General features: G+C 42.7%; 1 protein-coding gene across 2 annotated transcripts; it reads left to right on the top strand.

Moving 5' to 3' along the window:
* The first annotated feature begins 357 nt into the window (after positions 1–357).
* Positions 358–8,006, top strand: dbi (diazepam binding inhibitor (GABA receptor modulator, acyl-CoA binding protein)). Of its 2 annotated transcripts, none has more exons than XM_043694001.2 (4): positions 358–381; positions 6,724–6,841; positions 6,925–6,987; positions 7,658–8,006. In XM_043694001.2, the coding sequence occupies exons 1-4, from the start codon at positions 373–375 to the stop codon at positions 7,732–7,734; spliced, it is 267 nt and encodes an 88-aa protein (XP_043549936.1). In that variant the 5' UTR covers positions 358–372; the 3' UTR covers positions 7,735–8,006. The 2 variants fall into 2 exon arrangements, with proteins under 2 accessions (XP_043549936.1, XP_087845315.1); XM_087989189.1 differs by lacking the exon at positions 358–381 and adding an exon at positions 787–931.
* The last annotated feature ends 18,231 nt before the right edge of the window (positions 8,007–26,237 follow it).

Genomic DNA, 26,237 nt, shown 5'->3' with positions numbered 1-26,237 from the left:
ACTTGGTTATGTTGTTTCTCTGAAATTAGATACATCTCATCAGGCTAACATGAATAATTCTGATCTCAAGAACATGGTGAAAGGACAGGTTCGTACCTGGAGTGGGAGAGGCCTTCCTCGTTGGAGTGGCCAAGAGGGAAGAGGCGGGGCCAGGATTCAGCGGTGTTGAGCAACGGGACAGGCCCAGGACAGAGTGATCTCGAGGGATGGGGCGGGGTCACGACGGTGCGGTCTCGAGTAGAGGGGTGGGGCCAGGAATGGTGCGTTTGGAGGGAAGGGGCACGATAGGGAAGTGCGGTGTAGTGGGGCGGGGCCAGAAATTGAGGAGAGGGACGTGGCCGGATTAGTGTGGCGTGGAGGGGCAGGGCCAGGATGGAAGAGGTGCGGAGGAGAGGAGAGTGGTCAGGATGGTGCGGTGTGCAGGAGAGGGGCGGAGCCGGGATGGTGTGGTGTGAAAGGGGCGGGGCGGGGCGGGGCGGTATGGTGTGGTGTGCAGGAGAGGCGCGAAGCCAGGATGGTGAGGTACGGACGAATGGGGCGGGGCCAGGATGGTGCGGTACGGAGTAGAGGGGCGGAGCCAGGATGGTGCGGTACGGGGGAGTGGGGCGGGGCCAGGATGGTGCGGTACGGAAGAGAGGGGCGGGGCCAGGATGGGGCGGTACGGAAGAGAGTGGCGGGGCCAGGATGGTGCGGTACGGTGGAGAGGGGCGGGGCCAGGATGGTGCGGACGGAAGAGAGGGGCGGGGCCAGAATGGTGCGGTACGGAGGAGAGGGGCGGGGCCGGGATGACGGATCATTCCCTCCCCGGTCCGCCAATCAGAGAACGCGGTGTGGCAGTATTACACCCGGGATTGGCGCCGGCGTAGTCGCACTCTGCTTTGAGAGCGTGCAGTGGAGTGGTGATACCGAGTAAGCGGCAGCAATGGCACAGGTAAAAGCAGCGACTGTAGGAATAGGCAGACTCCGGCTGGGCACGAATGGCGGAGATAGTTATGGAGTTATAAAATCTGATGGTTTGTATCGTTGTGCGGTCTGATTTGCCTGGCTCCTCGCCTGCGGGTGGAGGGGCTGTAGCCGTAGTCTCTGGGCTGGCTCTGATTGTGGACTCCACGCCCTGTACTCGGGCTCGTTATATATCAGCGGGGTAAAAACAATGACTGCAGATGCTGGAAACCAGATTCTGGATTAGTGGTGCTGGAAGAGCACAGCAGTTCAGGCAGCATCCGAGGAGCAGCGAAATCGACGTTTCGGGCAAAAGCCCTTCATCAGGAATACAGGCAGAGAGCCTGAAGCGTGGACAGATAAGCTAGAGGAGGGTGGGGGTGGGGAGAAAGTAGCATAGAGTACAATGGGTGAGTGGGGGAGGGGATGAAGGTGATAGGTCAGGGAGGAGAGGGTGGTGTGGATAGGTGGAAAAGGAGCTAGGCAGGTAGGACAAGTCATGGGGACAGTGCTGAGCTGGAGGTTAGAAACTAGGGTGAGGTGAGGGAAGGGGAAATGAGGAAACTGTTGAAATCCACATTGATGCCCTGGGGTTGAAGTGTTCCGAGGTGGAAGATGAGGCGTTCTTCTTCCATGCGTCTGGTGGTGAGGGAGCGGTGATGGAGGAGGCCCAGCACCTCCATATCCTCGGCGGAGGGGGAGTTGAAATGTTGGGCCACGGGGCAGTTTGGTTGATTGGTGCGGTTGTCTCGGAGATGTTCCCTGAAGCGCTCTGCTAGGAGGTGCCCAGTCTCCCCGATGTAGAGGAGACCGCATCGGGAGCAACGGATACAATAAATGATATTAGTGGATGTGCAGGTAAAACTTTGATGGATGTGGAAGGCTCCTTTAGGGCCTTGGATGGAGGTGAGGGAGGAGGTGTGGGCGCAGGTTTTACAGTTCCTGCGGTGGCAGGGAAAAGTGCCAGGATGTTAGGGTGGGTTGTAGGGCGGTGTGGACCTGACCAGGTAGTCACGGAGGGAGCGGTCTTTGCAGAAGGTGGGGAGGGAAATATATCCCTGGTGGTGGGGTCTGTTTGGAGGTGGCGGAAATGTCGGTGGATGATTTGGTTTATGCGAAGGTTGGTAGGGTGGAAGGTGAGCACCAGGGGCGTTCTGTCCTTGTTGCGGTTGGAGGGGTTGGGTCTGAGGGCGGAGGTGCGGGATGTGGACGAGATGCGTTGGAGGGCATCTTTAACCACGTGGGAAGGGAAATTGCGGTCTCTAAAGAAGGAGGCCGTCTGGTGTGTTCTATGGTGGAACTGGTCCTCCTGGGAGCAGATGAGGCGGAGGAATTGGGAATACGGGATGGCGTTTTTGCAAGAGATAGGGTGGGAAGAGGTGTAATCCAGGTAGCTGTGGGAGTCGGTGGGTTTGTAGAAAATGTCAGTATCAAGTCGGTCGTCACTGATGGAGATGGAGAGGTCCAGGAGGGGTTTTATATCACGGTTCTCCCACTGCTGCCATCCACTGAGTCTGCTGTGGCCTGCCCTCCTGCATCAGCTTCGTCACCCCGCCAGGGAGTCTACGATTTTAGGGAATTTTCGGCGCCTCCAAATGGGCGCGTCTCCCTCTAAGGTCCCATTGCGGATTTGTAATATCCAACGAAAAACGGAAAGGTGCATCGCAATGCCTTAAATGTGCTTCTAACTTTATAGCGGAATACATTTTTAATACATAAAATTGTTGCGAAAAAGATCCTTATCGTACAACCATGGATGTTTGTTATTGGCCCAGGTATCATAACATACCAGCCAGCAATTGACCAGTACTACTGGTAAATGCAAACGTGCAAAATTTTCGATGTCTCCTTTAATACTTTGGAGATGCCGGTGTTGGACCTTTAATGTTATTACTGTAAAGTTATTCTGAGGTGTCGGAATCGTAGAGGTCTGCACTGGAGATAAAAGGCCCTTTGGCCCACCAAGTTTGCAACAATGATAAAGAAGGGCCTAACTAATCTACTCCTATGTTCCTGCACTGTGCCCATAGTCTTGTATTCTTTAATGCTTGAAGTGTATACCTAAATACTAAACTGTTCTGAGGGTTACTGCCTCTATCATCCCTTACAGACAGTTCCAGATGCCCATTACTCTTTTCCTCACAAGTGCTCTAAATCTCCTGTTCCTTAGCTTTTAACTGTGTCCCTGGTCAGTGATCCCATGGGGATAGGTTTCTTGTCTACTCTGTCTCTGCCCCTCAATTTTATAAATCTCAATCATATCTCCCTACTCCCACGAGGGTTGGGAAAGTTGAAAAATATAAAATTTTTCAAGCGGCTTGGGATCGGAGCAGCTCAGTAAATGTTTCCCTGACATTGGGAATCTAGAAGATGGGAGTACTGTGTCAGTTCAGAGTTGGGAAATTATTTTGTAAAGTTTGTTCACTAAAGATTGTGTGTCCATGGCATTCGTGACCGTGAGGGATTTTGGATGGTTAAGCTTTCAGTATGATCAAGACACAGGTTGATTATAATTTTGGGTATAAACGAACATTGAAGTGTTGGGGTTGAGTCATAAATAATAGCACCACTCTAATCTACCTGCCAATCTCCCTTCCCACCTATCTGCTCCACCCTTCCCTCTGATCTATCGCCACCCCCATTCACCTATTGTATTCTTTGGCACCTTCTCCCCAGCCCAGCCACACCTTTTCTCATTTCTCCCTCTGCCCCCCCCCCCCCACCCCACACACACACACACACACACACACACACACACACACTTATCTCTCCACCTGGAGGCTCCCTGCCTCCATTCCTGATGAAGGACTTTTGCCCGAAATGTCAATTTTCCTGCTCCTCAGATGCTGCCTGACCTGCTGTGTTTTTCCAGCACCACTCTATACTCATTAATAACTTACCTACCAGCTTTAACATAATGAAACATCCAAATTAGCACATCAGAAACATTATAGAAGGAAGTGATTCCAAGACTCATTCTAGGTGAGGGAGTCACAGTGAGGTAGAGAGATGGTGGAGTATAGAGAAAGGTTACATGGAACAGATTTATGGAGGATAAGAGGAGAATGAATCCATGAGGGACAGCATCAAATTGAAATAATGGTTAAAATCGTAGGAAATAAGAAGTAACTTGAAGAGACTGAGGAGGGAAAGCAAAGAAGTGATTAGGGCAACTCAGTGGTTAGCACTGCAGCTTCACAGCGCCATGGACCTGGATTCGATTCCAGCCTTGGGTGACTGTCTGTTGGAGTTTGCACATTCTCCGAGTGTCTATGTGGATTTCCTCCCATAGTCCAAAGATGTGCAGGCTAGGTGAATTTGCCATACTAAATTGCCCATAGTGTTCAGGGATGTGTAAGTTAATGCACTTGTCAAGGGAAATGTAAAGTAATGGGGTAGGGGAATGGGTTTTGGTGCGATACTTTTCGGAGGTTAGTTGTGGACTTGTTGAGCCAAATGGCCAGTTTCCACATGAAGAGGTCTATGAACAAAAATCTCAGTGATAGCATTTTTACTGTCCTTGGCAAGGTGGTACTGAATGATGATTTTTGAAAGAGAGTTGAGTACAAAGTATATATAGAGTTATAGAGATGTACAGCATGGAAACAGACCCTTCGGTCCAACCCATCCGTGCCGACCAGATATCCCAACCCGATCTAGTCCCACCTGCCAGCACCTGGTACATACCACTCCAAACCCTTCCCATCCAAATTCCTTTTAAATGTTGCAATAGTACCAGCCTCCACCACATCCTCTGGCAACTCATTCCATACACGTACCATCCTCTGCGTGAAAAAGTTACCCCTTATCTGAAGAAAGTGATAGTGTTAGAGGACCTGTAGATGAAGTTAAGATGTGATCTTGTCATAATCACTGAACTGCTGCTATCAGAGCTCTGAGGGATTATTTGATGCGAGATGTAGCTTGCTAAGCAGGTTTCATTAGGTGTCATCACTCAAGAAGGTTTCTGTTGATTATGTCTGTGTGATCATCCACAATAAGTTAATGGATGGCAGCACCCTTGTTATAAGTGAAAGGACGTTCTGGAGGGAAATGTGTGGAAGTATGGTGACCGCTGATCTGCTGGCAGTGTCCACAAAGTCAGTAGTAAGAGGTGAGAGTTTGACAGGGAGCGAGACTTAGCTCCCAGTTGGTGGGAAGGTCGAAAGTGGTTGAAGCAATTGGGGTTGCTGCTCAAAATGATCCAGCACTGAGTACATTAATGAACCTGTCGATTAGATGTAAAGAGAATTGGAGGAAAACTGTAAGCTTATCTTCCAGTGAGAGAGAGCAGGAACACTCATGAATCCCCAAGGCTTGTGGTCGGGAAATAGGAGGGCAGAGTACCTGAGTATGCACTTGTGTACGGCGTATGAAGGGTAAAGAGAAAAGAGGTTAAGAGTGTGATACTTTACAAGATATGACCATTGACGAGTTACTATTTTTCAGCTTAATCACAGACCAATTTCCTTGGAAGAGGAGTCAAAACATCTGAACCCTCATCACACAATCTATTTCAATATTATTGCTTGTGGTTCACTGAGCTAAGCACCAAACGAGAATTGATGTTAATTTTTATAAAAACATTTACTTTGTTCAGTTATCATTGTTATCAATTGAACGTTGTTAAAGAGTTGCAGTTGACATCTGGTCATGACTTCAGTCACATACTACAAGGAACTGAGATGAAAGAGCAAAATAATTACATGAAGTATGTTTCTTATTAGAGCTAAGGGGTTGAAAGGCACCAAGCTACTAAATTACAGACTAAATGCTTCAGAGTACGTTTTCCTAATTCTGCTGCAGAAGTAACTCAAAATTAGAAATGCTCAATGTCACCTTAGAATGAGCCGATCACAGACAAATATGGGGAAAGCAGTGATGAGACCCAGCCTGTTATTGGTCTCTAAATAGATTACATTAATAATGTATTTACTGTAACTGTGTTCATTGTGGAGATCTGATTACTTGTTTGGGTTTGATCTCTTCAGGAAGGTATAATTATTAGGGAGCCATACAGAGCCAACTATCTTGGCAAGGATTTCAGTTGGCAGTCATATCTTTTATAATGAAAAGGTTTGTAGCTCAGGTTGAGGTTCTGAATGTCGGTTTGCTCACTGAGTTGGAAAATGAATTTTCAGATGTTTTGTCACCATAGTAGGTGACATCATTAGTAAGCTTCTGGATGAAGAATGGAAACGACTACCAGACTAATCAGACCTCTTAGCGTCATGGTAGCTCACAAGCCCACCAACACATTAAAACAGCAGCTAAAGAACTTAACAAGCAAAACTAATGTCATGTACAAAATACCTTACAAGGACTGTAACAAACGCTACATTGGACAAACAGGCAGAAAACTAGCCACAAAAAGACATGACCTACTCTCACTAGTATCCTTGTATACAGATGAGGAAGGACACCACTTTGACTGGGACAACAAATCCATCCCAGAACAAGCCAACAGAAAGGCACAATAATTCCTAGAAGCATGGCATTCCAACTGGAAATCTATCAACAAACACATTGGATCCCATTTACCACACTCTGAGAAAAAGAACAGGAAATCGCATTACCATGGGAAATGACATTAACAACCCATTGAAACCTAAACACACAAATAGAAAGTGGACCGTGCCACCAGTGCTACACTGGAGGCTCACTGATGATGTTACTTAGTATGGTGACGAAACATCTGAAAAACAAACCTTTCAGCTCAGTGAGCAAACCTACATCCAATATATTTGAGACTTATCATCTGAATTCTTCTTTCTATTTTAGGGTGATTTTGAAAGGGCAGCAGAAGAAGTTAAACAACTCAAGTCACAACCATCTGATGATGAAATGTTGGCTGTCTACAGTCTATACAAACAGGCAACAGTTGGAGATGTGAATACAGGTTTGTTAGTGACAAAGTTCAGTACTAATATCGCTTGGAGTGGAGCTGTTATTCGTCTATTAAAATTGCTTTTATTTTCCCAGATCGTCCCGGCATATTTGATCTAAAAGGAAAGGCCAAGTGGGATGCGTGGAATGCACGTAAAGGTTTGTACAAAAATTCTTTAATTTTATTTCTATAGATATAAACTTCTAAAGTTTATATGAAACAATTTTTGAAGTTCTATAAATGATATGAAAATGAAGTTTTCTAATTATCCAACATAACTATGTATGGTAACTTGAATAGGTTTGAAGTAGTCTATCCAGTTTATCTAGTGTGCTCTCTTCATGCATTACTACTCATAATCTCTGTTAATTACATGCATTAATAACTATTATCTATCTTCTATTCATAAAGCTATAACATGAGCTTGCTAGTTCATCTGAAATTTGGCTTGACTTCTGCCTATCAAGAGTCACTAGTAAAATTTGAGATTGTGTAAAATTAAATATGTCCTGTAAATGTAAAATGATAGTTAAAAGTTCTTAGATTAGTGCCTGCTGTACTTAGTTAGCTGATCCCACGTGGTTTACTATTATAGCAGCTCTTAAGGAGGAAGACAAAATAAGTATAAGAATTATATCCTGGTATTTATAATCTCAATCTAGATATTCCATTTCAAGAAAAGTTTTTTGACCATTTCTGTGGATGCACAATTTCTTTAGCATTGTATTAATTAAATTATGGAGTGTTTATGTATGAAATAAAATTCTACTTTTAAATGATTTTAAAGATGCATTAAAAAAAATTGTCTGCAATTTTTGACCTAATTAGGAACAACTAAAGAAGAAGCAATGGCAATGTACATCTCAAAAGTTCAAGAGCTGAAGGAAAAGTATGGAATGAATTAAAATGTAACTTTTTTTAAAAAAAGCTTTGAGCTTTAGACTGCAGTTGTAGAAAAATGCACTGACTAATTTGTTTCCTCATGATAAATATAGAGGAGATAATATTTAATGTAACCAACTGCCTTAATGGTAGTAACTTTTGTGATTTTTCTATTAAAAGTATGGTAATTTGTATCACTTATTAATGTTTAATCATATCAGTGAATTCAATACTGGCTTTTCTGTAAACCTCTTAAGAAAAATAAAATGACAACAGGGATACAATTAACAACTCATTTATGCCTTGTTGTTTTGATTATGAAATATCTTGAAATTTGTAAACTTGGGTGGCACAGTAGCTAGCACTGCTGCCTCATAGTGCCAGTGACCTGTTTCAATTCCTGCCTTGGGCGACCATCTGTGTGGAGTTTGCACACACACCCTGTGTCTGTGTGGGTTTCCTCTGGGTGCTCCAGTTTCCTCCTACAGTCCAAAAATGTGCAGGTTAGGTGGATTGGCCATGCTAAATTGTCCATAATCCATGGTAAGTATAGGGTAGGGGAATGGGGCCGGGTGGGTTACTTTTCGGAGGGTCGGTGTGGACTTGTTGGGCTGAAGGGCCTGTTTTCATACTGTAGGAAAGCTAATCTTAAAAAAAAAAATTCTAATCTCCCATAGTTTCTCAATTTCACCAGTCACTCTGTCCCATAATATTAAAGTTGTAAACTTGAGAGTTCTGCCTGACTGCCCAAGCAAAAGGTTTGAGCTCAAATTCAGTGTGTTCTACGGTATCATATGTTCGTCTATCATTGACTTCTTAACCCTTGTGGAATGGGGGTGACTGGCCGCCTACCAGTAAATACAGAAACTCTGCAAACTGAATGGACTGTCCTAAAGTGTTTCCTCTGTAATGAGGTAGATGGTTGTGAGAAAATGAAAAATGCTGTATCTTTTTTTCTGATTGTCCATTATGGTGACTGGGCCACAATATGACCACAAATTTACCAGCAACTTATACTTTGCACTCTTGAAAATTTGTCATGTGACTCTAAACAGGGATGATTTAAACCTCTCTCACCTGTAGGGAACCTGAGATCACTATCTTTCTTTGTGTTGTTTATTTACTAGATGAAGAAAGATACTGCTTTCTGGGGAAGTAATTTCCACAGACTAACAACCCTTTGAGAAAATGAAAAATTTTTCTCCATCTTAAAAATAAGGTCTGTTATTATACATCACTCTGGCAGCAGCATCTTTGATAATCATGCAAATCACTCATTTAGTACCTTAGCCATGCCCTCTGCTTCCATGCACAAATCTTCCCTCTGGTCCCACTCTTGCTCTTACAATCCATTCACTACTTAAATACCTGCAAGAAGACTTGGATTCCATTTTATATTTGATAGCCTTTCCACATAATCTGTGGAAATCCAACAATCCATATTCAGCTGGGTTTGCATTTGTGTTGCCAACCTGACGTACATGAAAGACAATCTCTTTATTTATTATCTTAAACTCCATTTGTTTCTTCAGCCAGGGAGTTCTGCCTTTGGTTGTTTTGCCTTCATGGGAATGTAACTAAATATCAATAGACAATAGGTGCAGGAGTCGGCCATTCTGCCCTTCGAGCCAGCACCACCATTCATTATGATCATGGCTGAACATCCTCAGTCAGTATCCTGTTCTGCCTTATCCCCATAACCCTTGATTCCACTATCCTTAAGAGCTCTATCCAACTCCCTTGAAAGTATCCAGAGACTTGGCCTCCACAGCCTTCTGGGGCAGAGCATTCCATACACCCACCACTCTCTGGGTGAAGAAGTTTCATTCAAAGGCAGTTCCAATCTTAAATTTCCATTTACCTTTGACACATCTGATCTTTCTCTTTTGAAAAGTGGCTCTTCTCCAACTTAAACTTTTACACTAGACTGCTGTTTGTCCTTTTCCAAGCCAACCTAAGTATTACAACATTACCATCACTATCTCCTAAATGTCCACCTGTTGACACTTGTTTCAATTGTCAAGAGTGGGGTGCTGGAAAAGCACAACAGATCAGGTAGCATCGGAGGAGCAGGAGAATTGGCGTTTCGGCAAGAGCCCTTCATCAGGAATGAGGCAGTGGGCTGAGGGGATGGTGAGATAAATGAAAGGGGGGGGAGGAGGTGGGGTTGGGGGGGGTGGGGGTGGGAAGGTAGCTGAGAGTATGAAACTGGTGAAATCCAGTTTCCTAATTTCCCCTAATTAAGGATGCTGTCATGGGCCAGAGGCACTGACGGTTGGATCCTTTATCCTTTAAGGATAAGGCTCTTGCCTGAAATGTCAATTCTCCTGCTCGGACGCTGTCTGATGTGTTGTGCCTTTTCAGCACCCCACTCTCGACTCTGATCTCCAGCATCTGCAATCCTAACTTTCTCCTACTTGTTTCAATTGACACACCTTGTTCTCCAGAATCCAAGCCTCCTTCATTGTTGGGTTGTAAAGATACTAATCAATAAAATTTTATTGCATGCACTGCAGAAACCTTTTCCCCTGTGTGTTCTTTTATTCTAATGTAAACTGTAATAGTAATCTCACCAATGGAGGACTTTAACTGTGGAGGATTTTGCACCAATGCTCTGAATTTGCTGTTACAACTTTGCCACTATATCGCATGCTGATAAACTACACCCTGGGGATGTGGGGCGGGGCGGTCTCAAGCTGGCGACAATCTAGGAAGATTGTGTTGCAGAGCTCCGCACCGCATCATAAGCGGGGCAAAGTCCTAACCTGCCCTACCCGGGCCATCAAGATATCCTAAGACTCGAGAAAGGTTGTGGAGTCTCAGGAAACTGTCAGAGAGCAACTTACCTTGGCTTTTGCCATCCAGGGATGCCGAAGAAGGGAGGAGGTACATACGAGGCTGGGCCTGCGGCTCCTCATACTCGATTTCCTACCGGGTCTGGTGAAGGAGCTCACAAAATCTCATGAGATGTTGGGCAAGCCGATAGAGGAGAAGCTGGCCACGATCTCTATCAAGCTGCAGAAGCACGAAGAGCAGCTGGGAGACCTGGAGAAAAGGATGGCTAAAGTAGAACACAGAGTTACAATGGTGGAAGCTGATACGAGTTCCTGCAAGGATAGGATCCAGGCTCTAGAGACGAAGGTCTGTAATTTGCTTGACCAGGTTGATGACCTCGAGAACAGGAACAGGAGAAAAAAAATTTAGATCGTCAAGTCTACCGGAGGGTAAGGAAGGTGAGCGGCCGTTGGAATGTATTGAGGACTGGTTGCTGAAATTCCTTAACTTGGCGGCTGGAATGGCAAGCTTGAAGATTGAGAGGGCTCACCGGTCCCGGCGCAGAGGTCAGGTCTGGACCAACGTCCTTGTCCTATCTTGGTACGGTTTCATCACTATAGAGGTAAGGACAGAATTATGGAAACTTCCAGAATCCAGGGGAAGGATCCGAAGTTTGCAAGGTCTCTAAGATCATGTTCTTCCAGGACTTCTCAACATCGGTGATCCAGAAAAGAAAATCCTATGGCAGCGTCAAGACTGTGGGAACTTGGGATTCAGTATTCTCTGAGGTATTCCGCGGTGCCACGATTCACTTTAGATGGATCTGTACATCTCTTTGACACATTGGAGAAAGCAAGAGACTTTGTGGACAAATTAGCTTAATCTGAACAATTGAGTATGTACAAATAATAGTGTTGTTTGGGTATATCTCTACTTTTCTTTAAAAAAAAAGGAAGTCTGGTCGGGGCTTTCTTTTCCTTTTTTTTATTGGTAACAATCTGGTCTAAACTATGCTCGGGGATGGTTGGGATGTGGACTTTCAATTTCTAAGTTAAGTTATGCCAAAGGATGGGTGGGATTCTTCCCATTTTTTCTCAAAATTTCTTTTTTATATTGTCATTTCATGGTGTATTTTCTTTCTTTTCTGCTTGTGTTTCAGTGCAACTCTAGTTAGGAGGAGGGAAAATGGTTGGGATGGCTAGATGCCTACTTACGGGAAGTTTATGCCTGGTTCAGGTATTTAAATGCCCTGGCTGCAGTCTTAGCAGCGGGATGGGAAATTGGGTTTTGGAATGTGTAGATGCCCCCTTTAGGCAGGGGGTGAATTCCCCTATTCAGCGCACTTGTATATGTTGGTTTGTTTTTGGTTTTTCCTGTATATAATCTTTGATAGCTTTGTAGGTTTGTTTACTGTAGACTTTTTAGTTTATGTAGTTTTTATGTTCGATGGGTCTTGCAAAACTAAGACTCAGCAATTTGTAATTCGAGTTCTTCCTCTCTGGAAACTAAATGTTACTGCAGAAGGTTATGGCTAATGATTTGATTAAATGGTGTACTTGGAACATCAAGGGGACTAATTAAGAGGAAAAAGGTATTCTCGAGTCTTAGAAAGGAAAAGGTGGATATTGCTTTACTACAGGAGACACACTTAGATGATAGGGAGCATTTGAAACTACAGCAGATTGGCTTTGATCGGGTTTACTTTCCATCTTTTAATACTAGAAAAAGGGGATTGACTATATTGGTTAGGAGTAATGTCCCATTTAGGTTACTAGAGTATGTTAAAGACACACAGGGGAGGTTGTAATCCTCAAAACCCTGATAAACAGAGAAGAATATGATGTTTTAAATGTTTATTGCCCTCCAGCCCATCCCCTCAAATTTCTGGTCGATGCATTCTCTAAATTGATCAGTCCTGAGTCCCGGCAGATCATTATAGGGGGAGATTTTAATTGTCTTATGGATCCCACAATACACAGGTTGTCCAAAGGCCCCCCGATACCCTCTATACAAACTAAACAATTAGTGGATCTGTGTGTGGAGTTAGGGTTGGTGGACGTCTGGAGGCGTCTCCACCCTACAGGCGGGGACTTTGTTTTTTTCTAATCTGCACAGATGTCACACCAGGACTGATTTTTTTTCAGACGCCTGTGGCAACTTTGGACTTGGTGGCAACTTGTGCAATTGATAATATTACCCTCTCCAATCATGCTCCAGTGTACCTGTTGGTTAAGATTAAGGACGCTATAGTGGGCCGGAGGCACTGGCGATTGGATCCCTTTCTCCTTAAGGATAATAAGTTTGTGGAGTACTTTCTAAGGAATTCCTAGACATTAATTCAGGCTCAGTCAATAGCCTGTCTGTCCTTTGGGAAACTGCCAAAGCCTATGCCGGGGGTTAGTTATTTCCTACTCTGCCTGTAGGTAGGGGCAGAAGGGCAAGCAGCAACATCTCCTTGAAGCACAGTTGAAGGCAGCTGAGAAAGCTTACTTTGACAGGCCCTCAATGGCCAAGCTAAGAGGATTCTGGTGCTGTGGCCTGCATTGAAATCTGTGTTCACGCAGACAGCAAAGAAGAAGCTTATTTTCGCAAAACAAAGGTTATATGAGCATGGTGACAAGCCGGGAAAGTACCTAGTATGTCTCGCTAGAAAAAGGAGTGCCCCTCAAGCCATTACGTTGATTAAGGAAGGGTCTGGGAACCTAATGTGATCCCAACTTGATTAACACAGCATTCCAGAGATTTTACTCTGAATTATACCAATCAGAGGGTTGTGAGGAGGGTTGGGCCAAGAATGGAGTCCTTTTTCAAGGATCTGGAACTCCCGGGTCTAACCCCCGAACAAGAGTTTTTTCTCGGTGTCCCCTTATCAGAGCATGAGGTGCAGGAGTCTGTGAAGCAGCTTCAGAATGAAAAGGCATCCGGTCCTGATGAACTTCCCAGTGAATTCTATAAGGAATTTATAAGCATATTGTCAGGCCCAATGCACAACATGTCCAATGACTCGTACAGTCATGATCATCTCCTGCCATCTCTGAGAGGCCAATATTTCGCTTATTCTTATAAAAGGGAAGGTCCTGAAGGACTGTGCTTCTTACAGGCCCATTTCACTCTTAAATTAGATTAGATTACATTACAGTGTGGAAACAGGCCCTTCAGCCCAACAAGTCCACACAAGACCTGCCGAAACGCAACCCACCCATACCCCTACATTTACCCATTACCTAACACTACAGGCAATTTAACATGGTCAATTCACCTGACCTGCACATCTTTGGATTGTGGGAGGAAACCGGAGCACCCGGAGGAAACCCATGCAGACTTTAATGTTGACTTTAAAATCCTCCCCAAGTCCCTTGCGTTAAGGCCGGAGACCGTGTTACCTTCTTTTGTTAAAGAGGACCAGACAGGCTTCATAAATGGCCACAGATCCTCCAATAATATTAGGAGGCTGCTTAATGTAATTAAAGTGTGTCAACAACAGTCAATACAGGAATTGGTGATTTCTCTAGATGCAGAGAAGGCATTTGACCGAGTTGAGTGGCTGTACTTTTTTTATACTCTAGAGTGGTTTGGATTGGGCAAAGTTGTTATAAGATGGCTAGAGGTTCTCTATAGTGACCCTGTCACAGCGGTCATCACCAATTGGGTACGATCAAGCAATTTTAGCATTTTTAGGGGCAGCCAGAAGAGCTGTCCCCTTTTGCCATTGTTTTTTACATTGGTGATTGAACCATTGGCGGAGGCATTCGTAGGGATCCCAATATATTGGCTCCAAAAGTGAGGTTATAATATTTTGTTGTACGCGGAAGATGTCCTCATTTTTTTGTCAATCCAGCAGTTTCAGTATCTTACCTGATACAATGCATCAGTGCGTTTGGCAACATTTCGGGATACAAGATTAATTTTGCAAAATCAGAGGCTATACCTGTAGGTGGTCTTATGAAGGTGCTAGACTCATAAGGGCGAATCGTGATTCCCATTTAAGTGGTCACAGCGGGATTTTATGTATTTGGGCATATTCATCACTCCAATTCTGGATCGGCTGTTTAAAGCTAATTTTGTTTAATTTTTCAACAAAATCAAACAAGACCTTCAAAGATACGAGGCACTTTCGGTCTCATGGTTAGGTCAGATAGCTCTGATTAAGATGAATATTCTCCCTGTTTGTTGTATCCTATATGGATGCTCCCCCTGATTTTCGATAAATAAACGTTCAGGACACCGAACAGCTGGTTCAGTTCTTTTATTTGGCATCGTAAGCGGCCCCTTATTAAATTAGCTAAATTGCAATTGCCTCGCAGGCTGGGGGCGGGGGAGCAGAATGCATCACCCAGACATTAAAAAATATCAACTAAGCTCACTTTTATCTTAAGTGAGTGATTGGGCTTGTGGGGATGCTTTTTCAATATCGTTAGATATCAGAACCTCTCTGGCTAAGTGCTCCTTGCTAGCTTGCTGTTTTTGGACAGAATGAGGACAGTTAAGGAATATTGCCATAAACCAATAGTTTTTATCAGTACTTGTTAAGGCATGAAAGGAAATTCACCACAGGGAAGGCAATATTGGCAAAATATCTTTTCTTATACCAATAGTGGGTATGCCAGGTTTTCAAATGGGATAATGGATTCAGGATTCAAACATTGGGCAGCTAGGGGTGTGTCTTGGTTGATTTATTTGAGGGAGACACAATGATGTCTTTTGATCAGTTAGCACAGAATTCGAGCTATCTAGCAGGGACCTCTTTTGATTTTTTTCAAGTTAGAGATTTTATTCAAACAAAGACAACACTTTTGATTGATCCCTACAAATCCGAAATAGAGAGGAGGGGGCTAAGTGCTAAGAGTACACTTTCTGTCAGCACTTTATATCATCGATTGAGGAGCAGCCCCTCAGATGAGTTTGATCAACTTTGCAGGGTGTGGGAGAGATAACTAGGCATTGCGGTCTCCTCAGGGACATGGGAAGATGTTTGGGAAAATGCAAGGAAGATATCAATTTGCAAAATGGCCCATGCTTTACAGTTGAAGATTCTTCATAGGGTCCACTTGGCTCTGGATCGTTTGTCAAAATTTAAACCAGGGGTATCTTCAACATGCCCCAAGTGCAAGGTTGATACAGGCACTCTTACCCATTGTCTCTGGTCCTGTGGTAGACTTCAAACATACTGGAGCGCTGTGGTGGGTGCAAAGGAGGGGATTTTGTGTGTAAGGGTGGAGAATGACCAATCTCTCTTATCCTTGACCTGCCCAGTGTATTACCTGTAGATGCGCATAAGAAAAATCTTTTCAACATCCTTACTTTCTGCGCAAGAAAGACTATCTTGTTAGGTTGGGTGTCTGAAAATACCCCGGCCTATTAGGTTGCCATAAAGTTGTTATGGAGCATATCCTCTTGGGTTTTCTTACAAGCATGGTACACCATAAAACTGAAAATTTCTATAAGACATGGCAGCCCTTTTTGGAATACCTGGACACAGAATTGCCTGCCACACTAATAAGGGCTTTTATTTGGCGTAATGATTGTGTTTTATGAGTCCAATATCTAGAGAGGGGCAACTGCGAACATACAAATATTCGAGAGTTAGTGTTTTGTTTTGCTGAGCTGTATTTTAATTATTTATTAGTTTGTTCTTAGTTATCATTTATTTAGTTAAACAGTTTTTAAATGTAAATTTTTACACATATACATTTGTACATGAGAGCGGTTTGGGCTGTTTACAATTTTTGGTATTCTTTCTTTGTATTGGTTTGAATTGTATTGTTTTGTATTTGTTGTAATATTAAAAAAACTATTTTTCAATGATAATATATTTTTAAAAATAGAACCGATGGTATCAGTACTGTTCATTGACTCTAGCAAATGGAATATATTGTGGAGATTTGGAGGCTATTCAGTTTGAAAGAAAAATTGAATTTTTTTTGAAAATAAGGCGAACCTATCAAATGTGTTAAGAGAAGTTTGGATGTCTGTGCACATACAGTTACAGGAAGCAATTATTAACGTAAATGGCATGTTGACTTTTATTGTGGGGGGGGAGTTGGTGAAAAAAAGAGTAAGGAAGGTTTGATGCAATTGTAAAGAGTATTGGTGAGATTACATCTGGAGTAGTGAGTACAGTTTTGCTTTGTATATCTAAGGAAGAATATACTCGCCTTGGATGGTATGTAATGTAAGTTGGCTAAATTGAGTCCTAGGTTGACAGTTGGCTTGTGAGTAGAAATTGAGTCAGTGACTCGTACTCTGAAGTTTACATGAGTGAGATGTGATCTCTAAAATACAAAATTTTGGGAGGGCTTGACCAGGTAAAGTTTGAAAAGTTTTTTCTATTGCAAGGGGAGTCCATTTTCTTTCTATCCTTTTCCTATCCCGTTCTGACATCGCTTAATATAGTTAGTGATTCTTTGTGGGTTTGCTACTGTTGCCAATTCCTGCACCAAATTTAATTTTTGAAAAAAGATAAAGATAACCAATATCCAGAAGTTATTTTTGAAAATTTATAATGACTATTTAAGTCATTTGCATTGAAAGGAAGTATAAGCTTAACACTTAATATGCTGGTCAGATTTTGCGGCAGAACTGTGTTTTAACAAAAATAAAATTGAGGATCCAGAGTTCTGGCCCCTGCTTTGTGCAGCAGTGTTCACAGGAATTGTACGTTACTCTCATATGGCTGATTTCTTGTACCTCCAGCAGATGCGAGAGCTAATAGATTTTTTGTTGTTAAAATTGAGACAATCTGATTGGCTGCCTCTGCTATGGCACGGTGGCTCAGTGGTTGCACTGCTGCCTCACAACACCAGGGTTCCAGTTTCAATTCCAGCCTCGGGCGACTGTCTGTGTGGAGTTTGCATATTCTTCCCGTGTCTGTGTGGGTTTCCTCCCACAGTGCAAAGATGTGCAGATCAGGTGAATTGGACATGTTAAATTGCCCATAGTGTTAGTCAGAGAGAAATGGGTCTGGGTGGGTTACTCTTCGGAGAGTCAGTGTGGACTTGTTGGGCCGAAGGGCCTATTTCCACACTGTAGAGAATCTAATCTAATCTACCCAACTCATACATTTGCCCATCAAGTCAACTGCTCCATAATGTTGCTCCTTGTGCCAGCCCTGAACTCTCGCCTTCACCTAGTTTCTTTCCTGTCTCCCCTCGTGGCTTCTCTCATGTCACCCTGTCATGCATCTCGCATGTATGTCTTGCATTCTATCCCCATTAACTGATCAACTTTGCTTTTGGTCACCCATGTCAACAAATATGGTTAGATTCTCACACATTGGAGATTACCATTGTCTGGCACTTGTGTGGCATGTATTTTACTTAGCATTTGTCAGTCCAGCCATGGATACTATATTGCTATAGGTCTTATTGTATTTAGACAGGGATACTTCATTATATGAGGAGTTATGAATGGTGCTGAACATTGTGCAATCATCAGCAAACATCACCACTCTGACCTTATGATGGAGGGAAGATCATTGATAAAACAGCTAAAGATGTTTGGGCCTAGGACACAAACTGAGGAACACCTGCAGCTGAGAAGACTGATATCCAAACAGTATTCCCTGAAATTATCTTTTTGGTGCACAGAACCTCAAAATGGCTGTGAGGCCACTGAGAAGGAACAGTGCCTCCAACAGCCACAAATAACTTAAACTTTCTGCCAATTCTCAATCCAACTAGCAGAGGATTCTCCAGATTCTCATTGACTGCAGTTTTACTAGGGCTTCTTGATACTAAACACAGTCAAATATGGCCTTGTTATCAAGGTCAGTCACTCTGACCTCACCTCTGGAACTTAGATTTTTTGTCAATGTTTGGACCCAGATAAGAAAGTATGTGTTGCTGGCAGAACCCAAACGGAATGTCAGTGAGCAGGTTGTTGCTAAGCAACTGCTATTTGACAGCATTGTTGATGACTCTTTCCATCTCTTGACAGTAGACTGATGGGCTGATATAGGCTGTGTTAAATTTATCCTTTTTTTTCTATACAGGAAACTTTAGTCAGTTTTACACATTGTTAAATAGGTACCACTGATGCAAGAGTTTGGCATGGGGTGAGGCAAGTCAGGGGCATGTGTCTTCAGTACATTTGCTGTAATATTGTCAGGACCCACAGCCTTTGCAGCAACCAGTGCTTCCAACATTTCTTGATATTATGTGAAGTGAATTAAATTTGCTGAAGACTAGCCTCTGTGATGTTGGGGACCTTTGGAAGAGGCTGAAATGGATCATTTGCTCTGCAACTCTTGTTGAAGCTTATTGCAAATGCTTCTCACTTTATCTTTTGCACTGGTATGCTAGGTTCTTGCATCACTGAGGATGGGAATTAAAAACAGCGCTGGAACAACTCAGCAGGTCTGCTGACATGTAGAGTACAGAATAGAATTAACATTTCCAGTCCAGTATGAATCTTCCAAATGCAGCCAGATCTGCTGAATTTCTCCAGCACCTTTATTTTTATTTTGTATTTACAGCACCTGCAGTATTTTGCATTTATTTGAGGATGAGGATATTTGTGCAGTCTCCTCCAGTGTGTTGTTTAATTGTTCACCAGCATTTACAACTGATTGTGGCAGGACTGTGCAACTTAGATCCGACCTGATGGTTTGGAATTGCTTAGCCCTTCATTGCAATTGCTGTCAATGCAGTTTGGCACACAGGTAATCCTGGTTTTTAGCTTCATCTGTTGGCACCTCAGTTTTAGGTATGCCTGGTGCTGCTCCTGATATGCTTTCCTGCACTATTCATTGAATTAAGGTTGATCCCTGGTTTGATGGTACTGGTAGTGTTGGGGCAAAAACGCCGGGATACGAGATTACGGATTGTCTCAATACCTCATGAATGTCCAGTCTTTAGTTGCTAGATCCATGTGAAGTTTATCCCATTTAGCACAGTGATAGTGCCACACAATACAATGTAGTGTATCTTCAATAAAATTGGGTCTTTATCTTCACAGGACTGTGGGTGATGATCACCTTTGTCAGTATTATGGACAGATATATCTGCAGCAGGCATGCTGCTGAAGATAAGGTCAAGTATCTTTTCTTTCCTTTTGTAGGTTCCCTCACCACCACCTGCAGGTTAGCAGCTATGTTGTTGGTAGGACTCTACCAGCTCAATTAGTAGAGCAGTGAGCCACTCTTAGTGATGAACCTGCCAAAGTACATTCTGCACTTTTTTACCCCCTCAGTGCTTCCTTCAAGTGCTCTGAAGTAGTACTGATTCATCAGATGGGATGCGAATCTTATCAGATCGAGTGGATCGGTTAGAGAGGCACTTAGAAGCGATGAGGAATTTGCAACAGCAACAGTATGTGATGGATGGCAGTTATAGGAATGGGGGAAGTCTCAGATACAGTCACATAGATAGGTTAACTTCAGGAAGGGTAAGAGAGGTAGGCCCCTAGAGTAGGAGTATTTTGTGGATATACCCATTTCAAACAGGTATGCTGTTTTGGAAAATGTAGGGGGTGATGGATTCTCAGGAGAACGTAGCACAAACAGTCAAGTTTCTGGTATTGAGACTGGCTCTAATGCAACGAGGGGTACGTCGGCTTCCAAGAGATCAATTGTGTTAGGGGATTCTGTAGTCTGGGGTACAGACAGACGTTTCTGTGGCCAGCAGAGAAAAAGCAGAATGGTGTGTTACTTCCCTGGTGCCAGGATCAAGGATGTCTCAGAGAGGGTGCAGAATTTTCTCATGGGGGAGAGGTCATTGTCCACATTGGAACCAATGCCATAGGAAGGGAAAAGGTTGAGATTCTGAAGGCAGATTACAGAGAGTTAGGCAGAAGTTTAAAAAGGAGGTCCTCGAGTAGTAATATCTGGATTATTCCCAGTGCTACGAGCTAGTGAGGGCAGGAATAGGAGGATAGAGCAGATGAATGCATGGCTGAGGAGCTGATGTATGGGAGAAGGATTCACATTTTTGGATCATTGGAATCTCTTTTGGGGTAGAAGTGACCTGTACAAGAAGGACGGATAGCACCTAAATTGGAAGGGGACTAATATACTGGCAGGGAAATTTGCTAGAACAGCTCGGGAGGATTTAAACTATTAAGGCGGTGGGACCCAGGGAGATAGTTAGGAAAGAGATCAATCTGAGACTGGTACAGTTGAGAACAGAAGTGAGTCAAACAGTCAGGGTAGGCAGGGACAAGGTAGGACTAATAAATTAAACTGCACTTATTTCATTGCAAGGGACCTAACGGGGAAGGCAGATGAACTCAGGGCATGGTTAGGAACATGGGACTGGGATATCATAGCAATTACAGAAACATGGCTCAGGGATGGGCAGGACTGGCAGCTTAATGTTCCAGGATACAAATGCTACAGGAAGGAAAGAAATGGTGGCAAGAGAGATGGGGGAGTGGCATTACACCTGTGCTGAGGGAGGATATTCCCGGAAATACATACAGGGAAGTTATTTGGGTGGAACTGAGAAATAAGAAAGGGATGATCACCTTATTGGGATTGTATTATAGACCCCCCAATAGTCAGACGGAAATTGAGAAACAAACTTGTAAGGAGATCTCAGCTATCTGTAAGAATAATAGGGTGGTTATGGCAGGAGATTTTAACTTTCCAAACATCGACTGGAACTGCCATAGTGTAAAAGGTTTAGATGGAGAGGAATTTGTTAAGTGCGTACAAGACACCTTTCTGATTCAGTATGTGGATGCACTCCAAGGTCTCTTTGTTCAGCAACACTCCCTAGGACCTTACCATTAAGTGTATAAGTCCTGCTAAGACTTGCTTTCCCAAAATGCAGAACCTCACATTTATCTGAATTAAACTCCATCGGCCACTTCTCAGCCCATTGGCCCATCTGGTCCAGATCCTGTTGTAATCTGAGGTAACCCTCTTTGCTGTCCACTACACCTCCAATTTTGGTGTCATCTGCAAACTTACTAACTGTATCTCTTATGTTCGCATCCAAATCATTTATGTAAATGACAAAAAGTAGAGGGCCCAGCACCGATCCTTGTGGCACTCCACTGGTCACAGACCTCCAGTCTGAAAAACAACCCTCCACCACCACCACCCTCTGTCTTCTACCTTTGAGCCAGTTCTGTATCCAAATGGCTAGTTCTCCCTGTATTCCATGAGATCTAACCTTGCTAATCAGTCTCCCATGGGGAACCTTGTCGAATGCCTTACTGAAGTCCATATAGATCACATCTACTGCTCTGCCCTCATCAATATTCTTTGTTACTTCATCAAAAACTCAATCAAGTTTGTGAGACATGATTTCCCACACAGAAAGCCATGTTGACTATCCCTAATTAGTCCTTGCCTTTCCAAATACATGTACATCCTGTCCCTCAGGATTCCCTCCAACATCTTGCCCACCACCGACGTCAGGCTCACTGGTCTATAGTTCCCTGGCTTGTCCTTACCACCCTTCTTAAACAGTGGCACCACGTCAGCCAACCTCCAGTCTTCCGGCACCTCACCTGTGACTATCGATGATACAAATATCTCAGCAAGAGGCCCAGCAATCACATCTCTAGCTTCCCACAGAGTTCTCGGGTACACCTGATCAGGTCCTGGGGATTTATCCACCTTTAACCGTTTCAAGACATCCAGCACTTCTTCCTCTGTAATCTGGACATTTTGCAACATGTCACCATCTATTTCCCTACAGTCTATATCTTCCATATCCTTTTCCACAGTAAATACTGATGCAAAATATTCATTTAGTATATTCCCCATTTTCTGTGGCTCCACACAAAGGCCACCTTGCTCATCTTTGAGGGGCCCTATTCTCTCCCTAGTTATCCTTTTGTCCTTAATATATTTGTAAAACCCCTTTGGATTCTCCTTAATTCTATTTGCCAAAGCTGTCTCATGTCCCCGTTTTGCCCTCCTGATTTCCCTCTTAAGTATACTCCTACTTTCTTTATACTCTTGTCAGGATTCACTCGATCTATCTATGCTTTCTTCCTTTTCTTAACCAAACCCTCAATTTCTTTAGTCATCCAGCATTCCCTATAGCTACCAGCCTTCCCTTTCACCCTGACAGGAATATACTTTCTCTGGATTCTTGTTATCTCATTTCTGAAGGCTTCCCATTTTCCAGCCATCCCGTTACCTGCGAACATCTGCCTCCAATCAGCTTTTGAAAGTTCTTGCCTAATACCGTCACAATTGGCCTTTCTCCAATTTAGAACTTCAACTTTTAGATCTGGTCTATCCTTTTCCATCACTATTTTAAAACTAATAGAATTATAGTCACTGGCCCCAAAGTGCACCCCCACTGACACCTCAGTCACCTGCCCTGCCTTATTTCCCAAGAGCAGGTCAAGTTTTGCACCTTCTCTAGTAGGTACATCCACAAACTGAATCAGAAAATTGTCTTGTACACACTTAAGAAATTCCTCTCCATCTAAACCTTTAACACTATGGCAGTCCCAGTCGATGTTTGGAAAGTTAAAATCCCCTACCATAACCACCCTATTATTCTTACAGATAGCTGAGATCTCCTTACAAGTTTGTTTCTCAATTTCCGTCTGACTATTGGGGGGTCTATAATACAATCCCAATAAGGTGATCATCCCTTTCTTATTTCTCAGTTCCACCCAAATAACTTCCCTGTATGTATTTCCGGGAATATCCTCCCTTAGCTCAGCTGTAATGCTATCCCTTATCAAAAATGCCACTCCCCCTCTTCTTTTGCCTCCCTTTCTATCCTTCCTGTAGCATTTGTATCCTGGAACATTCAGCTGCCAGTCCTGTCCATCCCTGAGCCATGTTTCCGAAATAGACAAAGTCTTTTCCCTGGTATTGAGGAGTCCAGAACTAGGGGGCATAGGTTTAGGGTGAGAGGGGAAAGATATAAAAGAGACCTAAGGGGCAACTTTTTCACACAGAGGGTGGTATGGGTATGGAATGAGCTGCCAGAGGAAGTGGTGGAGGCTGGTATAATTGCAACATTTAAGAGGCATTTGGATGAGTTTATGAATAGGAAGGGTTTGGAGGGATATGGGCCGGGCACTGGCAGGTGGGACTAGATTGGGTTGGGATATCTGCTCGGTATGGACGGGTTGGACCGAAGAGTCTGTTTCCATGCTGTACATCTCTATGACTCTATAATGGGAATGTTTCCTCGTCCTTTTTCTCACTCCATTCTCCCACTCCACAGCAGTGAAACAATTTTGCCTGCAGTACGGAATCAATCTTTCTTTATTATGCAGAACAGATGGTTGAAATATATAAAACAAAACCTGAAATATTTCCATGCAATCTGGGTTGTAAATGTTGAATTATTTGTTCATTTATGAATTTGCTGTTCTAATGAAAGATGGTTGAACTGAAATTTTGACTGTTTCTCTCCATAGTTGCTGGCTGTTTAGCATTCTAATTTTCATTTCAGATTTGCAGCATCTGCAATATTTTACTGTATGCAAAGCAGAGTATCCTAATAATGGGTGTTATAATTTTACAAGAGTGTTCCATGATTTTTTTGTTGAATTGATTGTTGGATCTTGAAAGACGGAAAGAAGTAACATGCTTAAATGAAGAGGTGGATGGAAGAGATTGGAAACGGGCAAAGCACCACAGTTCATTGTTTCTTTTTCTCGTCCTAGTCCCAATAAATAGAAAATAAATTTTGTTATTACCAAGGCTGGAGGAGTGCAAAGTTTATCTTTAGTCTTACTATGTCAAGAGTCACAATATAAAATTAAATGCTTTATCCAGCTACTGATGTGACCAATTTTGTGCATTATCTATAGTAAATTCATAAATTTAAAGTTCATGAACCAGGTTTCTTAAACATAAAAGACAAAATTATTGATTTATTGTGAAAGTCAGATTTAAAAAAAAATTATTCAGTCACAGGTTAGGCCAGCATTTATTATCCATCCCCAGAGGGCAGTTAAGAGCCAACCACATTGCTGTGGGTCTGGAGTCACATGTATACCAGACCTTGTAAGGATGGCAGTTTCCTTCCCTAAAGGGCATTAGTGAACCAGGTAGGTTGGATTCATGGTTATCATACGATTCTTAGTTCCAGATTTTCTTTAATTGAGGATCTGAACCCAGATCATTACCAGGCTCAACAGTCCTGTTGACAAGGATGTAGAGCTAATTTTCACATTTTGACATAAAGAAGTATACATATCCACTCTTCTAAATAGCCAAAACCACTCAGAGACTTTAGTAAAGGAAGCAAATAATAAATTGATTTCTCTCCGTAAAGATTTACTTTCGGGAAAACAATAAACATTTCTGGCCCATAACTTCATTTTTAAAGGCATAGAAGGATAACATGAAATGTTGTAATGCTATCAGCCTAGTGTTTTGTCACATGAACAGGTCACCAGAAATGTACTGTTATCTCCGGGATGTTTGCAAGTGCTTTTGTTCAAGAAATACTGAGACAACCTCCGTCAAAGGTTTCTGTTCAGAGCAGTTTGATCAGTGTTCTAGGTACCACACTGGATGCATGTCAAGGGCTTTTTGAGTAAGAGGAGCACTGAACGGGAAGCTTTCTTTCAGAGGCTGGACACTAATTCCAACAACATCCAAATGCTTCAAGCTGAAACTAAGTTTCTGGCAGTCGTAATGCATAATAATAACCTCAAACAAACAAGTCCAGCAGTTAGCTGAAAGCATGCAGTTTCCAAGAAAAGCCTTTTTAGAAACAAAGTGTCCCAGTGTCCTAATTGAACTTTCAATTACTCCTTATAACTAAACAGTCCAGGTGTACACAAAACTTGAAATAAATCTATTTTTCCCACAGTCTTCAAAATTTGATTTCTCAAAAATTATTAAATACAAAACCATCCTGATTATCTGCATACAAGTAGACAGATATTCCCAAACCATGGATAAAAAAAGATAATCCGATTGGATGAGATTTAGTGGGACAGGAGTGGTATGGAGTATAAACAACAAGAATCAAATGGGCTGAGTAGTCTGTTTCTGTGCAGTAAATACCATATGCTTTCTTCCTAAAGTATCCACAAAGCTAAAATGTTATATAAATTAAACATTAAAGCAAGTATCATAATTACTAAATTAAATCTCCAGTCTGAAGGCTGAAAGGTTTTTTCCCACACCTACCAACGGACTCTTTAAATTAAAATGGGATGCTTGCTCAACAGTTTGCCTTTCTAGTGTTCCTTCTGATTTATGTGGCAGGAAGCTTTATTGTCATTTTTCATCTAGAAAAAAAATTGTAGCTTTTTAGATATGCTGTATTCCAAACCCTATAAAGTGCCAGCCCCTGCCAAACTAAAGTAGAATTCCTTGATTTGTAACCTAGTTCTTGTTTTCTTCTCCCACTTCAGCCCCAGTTGAGTTTAGGATAATCTGCTCAAGAAGCTCTGTTCAATATTTGTCAAACCTGCAGTTACTGTACTTTTTTTTCAGATGAGTGGTGTCAGTTTATCACTGTGCTGATGCATGTCATAGCAAAAGTAGGAAAAGACTTATGTTTTATATCTGTTCCAATGTGTTTACAGCCAATAATTTGCTTCTGAACTTTTGTAATACAGAAATGGAACAAGCAGAAAGTTTTGCAACTTGGTTGGAATTTGATGGATGCGGTTACTAAAAGTAATGGAGATATGGTATCTGTAATATTGTCTGAATGACTCATGAGAACCTGAAAGAAATTAAAATTAACTAGAAAACCTTCCAATTTCCCACGTAGAAAACAGCAAAGTTATCTTTCCCTCCAAGTAAATGTTCATAATTCATGCAAGTTCACATACGGAGCTAGAATTGGAGAAAAATCCCATGTAG

The sequence above is a fragment of the Chiloscyllium plagiosum genome, unplaced genomic scaffold, assembly GCF_037043375.1.
Source record: "Chiloscyllium plagiosum isolate Xiang-an unplaced genomic scaffold, Cpla_swu_hap1 HiC_scaffold_7, whole genome shotgun sequence".
NCBI lineage: Eukaryota > Metazoa > Chordata > Chondrichthyes > Orectolobiformes > Hemiscylliidae > Chiloscyllium > Chiloscyllium plagiosum.
This window is presented reverse-complemented; position numbering and strand designations above follow the sequence as displayed.

Bases quoted from the DNA above. Each gene is read 5' to 3' on its own strand.
- dbi (XM_043694001.2), top strand. The intron at 6,842-6,924 runs GTTTGTTAGTGA...TTATTTTCCCAG, and splicing joins AGTTGGAGATGTGAATACAG to ATCGTCCCGGCATATTTGAT. The intron at 6,988-7,657 runs GTTTGTACAAAA...TGACCTAATTAG, and splicing joins TGCGTGGAATGCACGTAAAG to GAACAACTAAAGAAGAAGCA.